Source organism: Maniola hyperantus, chromosome Z (genome assembly GCF_902806685.2).
Source record: "Maniola hyperantus chromosome Z, iAphHyp1.2, whole genome shotgun sequence".
NCBI classification, from domain to species: Eukaryota; Metazoa; Arthropoda; class Insecta; order Lepidoptera; family Nymphalidae; genus Maniola; species Maniola hyperantus.
The window spans coordinates 7,162,368-7,170,410 of NC_048564.1; the positions used below are offsets into that span (position 1 = coordinate 7,162,368).

Below are 8,043 nucleotides of genomic sequence, written 5' to 3' on the forward strand. Positions count from 1 at the left end.
ATTGAAAATAGGCTTTGTTTTTGCAGTTTCTAATTCTATCAACGCGGTGTCTGCTAAAGCGGATGTTGGCAGTGTCGCGCGCACTGGAACTTTTGGACTCCGACTCCAGACCTCTCAGGCCAGACGTCTCCGTCGACTCGGACGAATGGCTGGAAAATGATAGCTGAAACCAGTTCATATGCTATTATTGGACAATGAATCATAAAAACAAGAAAGGTTATGGTTATTTAAAGTTGGATCACGATTGCGAGTCTTCGACGCGATTGGTAGTTTGGAGTTTGGACCTCAAATATGTGATAAGCCGTGAATATCCGTGAACCGATCAGCATAGAACCTCTTTGTCATCAATAATTATGTGTATCAGATATTTGTATCATAATCTAATTTAGCTATGATCATATATGGTACGATCGTGTTAATTTAATGTATCTCTAATAGGATCGCTTCATCAGTAAGTACATTAACACAATCGAACAACTTTAGAGCGTTTGTGCACTCGTATACGATTCGTTTTCGTGATTAATGAAAAAATGGTGAGAACTACGAAATAGCCTTCATATTAAATGTGTGGATGTTTATGCACTGTTTAATTTTCGTTTGCTTTGTTAAATACACGATTATGAATCGAAAACGAATTAAATACGAGTGATTGCTCAATTGTTGATACGGAATGCTACAGAGAGCTTCCAAAATTAATGGTGGGTCCACGCGAAATGGTTCTGCTTCCAGTGGTATTTTCCAGTCACGACCATGAAAATCTACTTCTTGAATTTGCATTCCATTACTTTTTCAAACTGAGGTTGAATGCAGACAGAACTGCAAACTACGCGAACAGTTTTTTTAATATATTGTTTAAATTTTTAACTTTTCAAAAATTTTATAATAAACAATTTGTTATGTACATACGATTTCGGAGAAATTAATTACCTAATCTTTAGGCTCGAATATTCTGAAATTCTTAGTAAAATATAAAAATTGAAGTTTTAAAGAGTTACACGCTGAGTTATTGTTTTTTGTCATTTGTCGTATAGTTTGGGACGTCCTTTTAACCATTAAAGACGTTCTAATATAATTCGATAGTATTCGGCTGTAAAGATTAACAATCGTGTCGTTTTTGTGGTGCCGATGAGCGTACGCTTATCAGTACAGTACCCGGCAGAAAACATTACACATCAAACTCTAGCAAGACACAATCGGCAGCTTCGACTTCTTAGAGCGTTGTCTCTGTCCTTGAGATTGATCAGTCAAATGACAAAATGTCATAGTACACAACAGGTCGAGTTATGAGGCGGGGGACGCCCTGCACTCCCTCACGTCACCCGTGCTATCCCGCACCGGATTAGCGCGGGGGCTGTGCGGGTATGCAGGGCGTCCTCACCGCAATTACCATCTCGACCTGTGGCGTACTATATGTATAATGCATAATTTTTGGGAAAGTAGTCGTCATGTTATGTGCTAACTGTTATGTCAAAAGTATGGTTTACCCTTAGGCCGTTTTGTGATCAGTCGGTGCAGCAGCGGTGCGACATCAGTACGCTCGGATGTCAAAAGCATACCGCAACTTTCGCACATGTCTGCAGAAAATTCTGCAGAGCTGATAGATTTTGCCGCGCTTAGTGCGCCAATCAGGAACGCTCCATAGAAATACAGTCGCTCAGTAAGCTATCGGTACGGCGTATACTGAGCGTGCTGATGACGCACCGCTGCTGCACCGACTAATCAGAAAAGGGCCTTAGATTAAGGACTAAAATTTAACTTTTGACAACACAGTTGACACATCAAATATGGCGAAGCTTTCTCAAAATGTATGCATTATAGTGAACTTGCTTATTGATGTTATTCCACAGCCAAGTACACGCTTAAGCATGCTTGCGTATTTTGCAGCTCTGTCTGATCCGGTTCTGAACTATTAAACTAAACTTATAATATTGATGTTATGTATGACTGAAAAGAAGATTTTTGGTTGAATTATGTTATGTTATTTTAAAAAATTATTCAATTTATCCACAGTTGAACTTAATTTATAATAGTGATTTTATGTATGAATAAAGCGAGAAATATGCAAGATTTTATGGTTAAATTATTTTATGTTATTTAAAAAAAATATTCAAGAAATTGACAACCGAACTAAATTTATAATAGTGATTTTATGTATGAATAAAACGAAGAATATGCAAGATTTTTTTGGTTAAATTATGTTATGTTATTTAAAAAAATTATTCAACTTATTGACAACCGAATTAAATTTATAATAGTGATTTTATGTGTGAATAAAGCGAAGAATATGCAAGATTATTTGGTTAAATTATGTTATGTTATTTTAAAAATTATTCAATTTTTTGACAACTGAACCAAATTTGAAAAAAGTGATTTTATGTATGAATAAAGCGAAGAAAGAATATGCAAATTTTTTTGTTAAATTATGTTATGTTATTTAAAAAAATATTCAATTAACTGACAACCGAACTAAATTTATAATAGTGATTTTAGGTATGAATAAATTGAAGAATATGCAAGATTTTTTTGGTTAAATTATGTTATGTTATTTTAAAAATTATTCAATTTATTGACAACCGAACTAAATTTTAAAAAAGTGATTTTATGTATGAATAAAGCGAAGAATATGCAAGATTTTTTGGTTAAATTATGTTATGATATATTAAAAATTATTCAATTAATTGACAACCGAACTAAATTTATAATAGTGATTTTATGTATGAACTAGCTTATGCCCGCGACTTCGTCCGCTTGGAGTAAACAAAATTTAAACTCCTATTTTACACCCTTAGGGTTGATCTTTAACAATGAGATTTTAACATGATATGAGCTTAATAAAAAATGCAACCCCTATAAGGGTGAAAAAGGGATTTGAAGTTTGTATGAAAGTCTGTCAGTTTTGAAGTAAGAAAAATTTTGCCCATAAGTAGAAAATTAAGGGGTTTGAAATTTGTATGAAAGTCTGTCAGTTTTAAAATTTAAATCAAGATATTGAGTATGTAAATATAAGTAGGTATATATTATAGAAAACAGATGACGTAAGCATCCGCTTACAAATAATTTTGGAAAACTAAACCCCTCAGGGGTTAAAACAGTGTCAATTTTCAAACCCCTATTTTAACCCCTGAGGGGTTTAGTTTTCCAAAATCCTTTCTAAGCGGATGCCTACGTCATCTGTTTTCTATAATATATACTTACATTTATATACTCGATATCTTGATTCAAATTTTAAAACTGACAGACTTTCATACAAATTTCAAACCCCTTAATTTTCTACTAAGGGGCTAAATTTTTCAAAAACCATGATACACGTTTTCTATGTTTATAACAATTTGTGTAAATACAAAATTTCACGATTCTTACTTCAAAACTAACTGACTTGCATACAAACTTCAAACCCCTATTTCACCCCTTTAGGGGTTCAATTTTGAAAAATCCTTTCTTAGCGGATGTGTACGTCATAATAGCTATCTGCATGCCAAATTTCAGCCCGATCCGTCCAGTAGTTTGAGCTGTGCGTTGATAGATCAGTCAGTCAGTCACCTTTTCCTTTTATATATAGATTACATTTTTATACTCGATATCTTGATTCAAATTTTAAAACTGACAGACTTTCATACAAATTTCAAACCCCTTAATTTTCTACTTAGGGGCTAAATTTTTCAAAAACCATGATACACGTTTTCTATGTTTATAACAATTTGTGTAAATACAAAATTTCACGATTCTTACTTCAAAACTAACTGACTTGCATACAAACTTCAAACCCCTTTTTCACCCCCTTAGGGGTTGAATTTTCAAAAATACTTTCTTAGCGGATGTCTACGTCATAATAGCTATCTGCATGCCAAATTTCAGCCCGATCCGTCCAGTAGTTTGAGCTGTGCGTTGATAGATCAGTCAGTCAGTCAGTCAGTCACCTTTTCCTTTTATATATATAGATTACATTTATATACTCGATATCTTGATTCAAATTTTAAAACTGACAGACTTTCATACAAATTTCAAACCCCTTAATTTTCTACTTAGGGGCTAAATTTTTCAAAAACCATGATACACGTTTTCTATGTTTATAACAATTTGTATAAATACAAAATTTCTTGATTCTTACTTCAAAACTAACTGACTTGCATACAAACTTCAAACCCCTATTTCACCCCTTTAGGGGTTGAATTTTCAAAAATCCTTTCTTAGCGGATGCCTACGTCATAATAGCTATCTGCATGCCAAATTTCAGCCCGATCCGTCCAGTAGTTTGAGCTGTGCGTTGATAGATCAGTCAGTCAGTCAGTCAGTCAGTCACCTTTTCCTTTTATATATATAGATAAAGCGAAGAATATACAAGATTTTTTTGGTTAAATTATGTTATGATAGTTTAAAAAAATTATTCAGTTTATTGGCAACCGGCTTTGTCAACTTTATTATTGTGTATTATTAAATTAAATGTTATATTTAAGCGCTCTACACATCGTCACGCCATGCCAAGGCAGTCCTTAAAAAATGTTATTGTATCGAATGCTCCCAATACAGAGAACTGCCATTACTGTATACATATTAGTTTTGGTGTATTCCTCAGTATTTTGTCATTTAGGAAGATGTCACGAGCCTATCCAATTTTCAACAGGGCGATACGTCTTGAATGCTTTTAGTTGTGTGTAGCCATAATAGAGATATGATGGGACTAGTCCAAGAAGTGATATGTACGCAAGTTGTGCGCGCGCGTCAGGACGTGTTCTGCGAGCAAAACCGTTCACTGCCGTCGATCTTCTACGGACTTGTGTACATAAAATAAGGAAAAAGAAGCTACAATAACGAGGTAGCAACTAAGATGGCTAGCGACATGATTACGGTCATCGCGTTGGTTTCGGTGTGTAAAGCGCTTATATTCGTATGGTGCGTTGACGTTTAGGCCAAATGTCGACCAATTATTGAATCGTTTACTGATAGGTAGTCGGCAAGCGCTTGAGTTTAGGAAGATATAATTTTATCTCATGCACTTACCAACATTGGAGCCGCATCCAAAACTTGATAAGATCGCGATTAAAATCATTGCTTATGTTGATGTACAACATGACCAGCCATTATTTAATTGTGTAAAGTCATGTTGAGAGTTGAAATGATTGTTTTATTGGAATTTTATTGTATTAATTGGAAGAAATATGGAAGTATAACGCGTTCAGACTAAGACTACGTAGGGGACTACGTGTAAAGTGGGGATAATTTTATTTTTCTCGTCTACCCTCCGCTACCTTCAAAGAAATATTTATCAAAATTTTATTTCACGTCTTTGTTGGCGTCATTAATATTTATACCCATGCCAAATTACAGATTTCTAGCACTAATAGTCTCGTAGATTAACCGAGGAAGGACGGACGGACGGACAGACAGACGGACATGGCGAAACAATAAGGGTTCCTTGTTTACAACGGAACCCTAAAAAAGTAATAAAACATTTTTACTTTATATATTTAATCAGATACCTACTGTTTTGACGTCTGTCGTCGCTTTCATCCTCACTTACATTAATTGTTGTTATAAGTTCATAAAAAAGTATTCTCACATCTGATTCAGTAGACTAACGTCAAAACAGCCTGCATAGCGCAGCAGGTATTCTACTTAAATTAAGTAAAAAACGTTACATTTGCAAAGAAATACAAAAAAAAAATTTACGGGTTCAACGAGTTTTCCTTCCAAACCATATTTTTAAGTGATTTTCCTATTCTTACTTAGAACGCATTATACCTAATTTGTTAATCAATATAAATATAATGAATGTAAGAAATTAATAATTTAATTATGTTGTCAAAATACACTTTTTTATCTCTCATCACTTGTTTTATTTCGCATTTAGTCAGAAAGTAGAATCCGTATTGTACGCGACAGGTCGAGTTTTGGTTTTTTAGTACATAAATAAGTACGTATCCAAAGCCGTTTGAGAGACATCACATCACTATCTACGACCACCAATAATTGTCAAAGTAATTTTCTACAATACTTTCATACTGTCTTCCATTTACCCTTGGTGTTTGTAGAGATTACAAAAAGCATCGCAGCAATTTAGTTTTTTTATCAGTGCTTTGGTGATTTTTAGGAGGATAGTTTGGTGAAGATTTTTTACTTACAGATTTTTTATATTCAAAAATGTCACAAATTTCTAATAGTGCAATAGATTTATTTAACAAACTGGTCTCCTGCGCATAGGAGCTTAATTTTTTTGGCTCTACACGTGGTGACCAATGGAACTCATGTTTGAATGCAATGTTGTCTTTCAGTTTTTGATTATGTGTGCTCAATATGGTTTCTATTCCTCCATCAACTCTATACGCATTGGGCGCAGGTGTTTGATAAATCGTATCTGGGAATCGTCGAGTACGATATATCGGACCACAGCGTACTGCTGGAAGACATTTTGGTTTATCAAGACAATAATAAGCAGGCCCTGGAGTTTTTTCCTTTCCATATACAGGAATCCAATTAAACCAAGGTTGAAACCGTCCTTCCGAAGAAAAGAATGGGCTATTGCATTGTAATTGATGTGACTTCATAACTTCAACATTCGACTGTGGTAAATCAGCTGGACTAGGTTCTTCAATTTTTTTCGAAAGTGATTTGAATCTTATCGTCTTCGATCTAAAGCCCCATGTGGGAAAGGACTTCCCACATGGGGCTTTAGATTTATCGGAAGTTCCTTTTGGTGAACTCTCTACTAATTCATCTTCAGTATCATTATCTTCAATTATTACATCTTGTTGTTTAAAACGTTCAGAAGACGATCCAAATGGGGCGACATTACAATATTTCAATTGTCTCGGCCTATAGTAAGTGTCATAAGTCGCAGGACTTGGACCATCTTCTCGGCGAGGCTTAAACCTTACAGCTTTAATCCCAAAAAAAGCTGGATCTGCTAACTGCATGTGACAAGATTTCTGCGGGGGTTCAACTTTATCAAAATCTCGTCTTATACAATATTCCGTAGGACTAGGTTTCATGTCATATTTGCCGGTGGTAAATCTTTCTGCTCTGGGCCCAAGCCATTGTAATTCCGATCCTTTGGGGTGATTTGGCGTATAATCTGCAGGTCCAGGTCTTTCCTCCAAAACATTTCGTCGTTGCACGGTTTCAGTAAAACGATATTGTTTAGACGTCTTACGTTTTAAAGCTCTAACTTTTTCAGCACAAAGAGCCTCATAGCTAGGTACATTTTCAATGGTGTAGTCAGCAGGCCCAGGCCTGACTTCTAATGGTTGTTGCTCTCTTCGCGATGTCCATTTACTCCATTTACAACCCTGGTAAAAGGCAGTAGATTCAATAACCCGCGAGTCATAGAATGGGGGCGAGATGTCTTTAATATTTGCAAATTTTCGAATTTTAGTTCCATCATGTAAACGGTTAAAATCATGATCTTTTTTTGATGGTGAAGAAAGTCTTTCAGATATAGTTGATTTTGGCGAGGGCCCCTTAAATAATTGACGCTGAACTTTGCCCTGGCATATTATTTCTTCTTTGTCGTCTTCAACAGGACATTCACATGGATTTTCAATACCACAATGACAAATAATAATTTTTTCAATATCTTCTTTACTCAACGCTTCATAAGGAAATCGCGGAACCTTTGACTTGAGACTTGTGCAATTTGGAATTTTCGACGGTGTGTCGGGATCATATAGAGCGTGCGTCCATATTCTGGCTTCAGTAATGGAACTACGTGCAGATTTTGAAAGGAATGGTGCTTTATTTAAACGTAATAAAGGTGTACATGTATTTTGATAAGCTCCCGGATCCAACAGGTAATATGATTTCGGTGGTGATAAAAACCTTTCGCCTAAGCTGAATGCCATTTGTAGACCGTGACCACTGACCACTGTGGCTTTCTACTGTGAAATAAAGCCTTATAAAATATCTTCTAAAATATGAAATAAAATAATTTCTTATAAAATGCCTAAAATGAAAAATTTATTAAAAAGGGCGAAGCGGAAACAATAGGCTACTTGACTCATATCTAATTTCGTCCAATAAATGATTATTTATTATAGTATTTTGCTTAAG

The 8,043-nt window shown here is 35.0% G+C and overlaps 2 protein-coding genes across 3 annotated transcripts in view; one reads left to right on the plus strand and one right to left on the minus strand.

Moving 5' to 3' along the window:
* LOC117995709 (uncharacterized) overlaps positions 1–5,824 on the plus strand; it is a 28,600-nt gene extending 22,776 nt beyond the window's left edge. For both annotated transcript variants that reach the window (XM_034983700.2, XM_069509056.1), the window contains exon 12: positions 27–5,824. In XM_034983700.2, the coding sequence (XP_034839591.1) occupies positions 27–167 (141 nt within the window). In that variant the 3' untranslated portion in view covers positions 168–5,824. The remainder of the gene's footprint in view (positions 1–26) is intronic.
* A 474-nt stretch (positions 5,825–6,298) lies between these two features.
* On the minus strand, positions 6,299–8,043 carry LOC117995710 (uncharacterized). Its single transcript, XM_069508813.1, has 2 exons — positions 6,546–8,043; positions 6,299–6,394 (listed from the first exon to the last, which is right to left on the minus strand). Exons 1-2 carry the CDS (start codon positions 7,833–7,835, stop codon positions 6,299–6,301), a joined length of 1,386 nt encoding a protein of 461 aa, XP_069364914.1. The 5' UTR covers positions 7,836–8,043.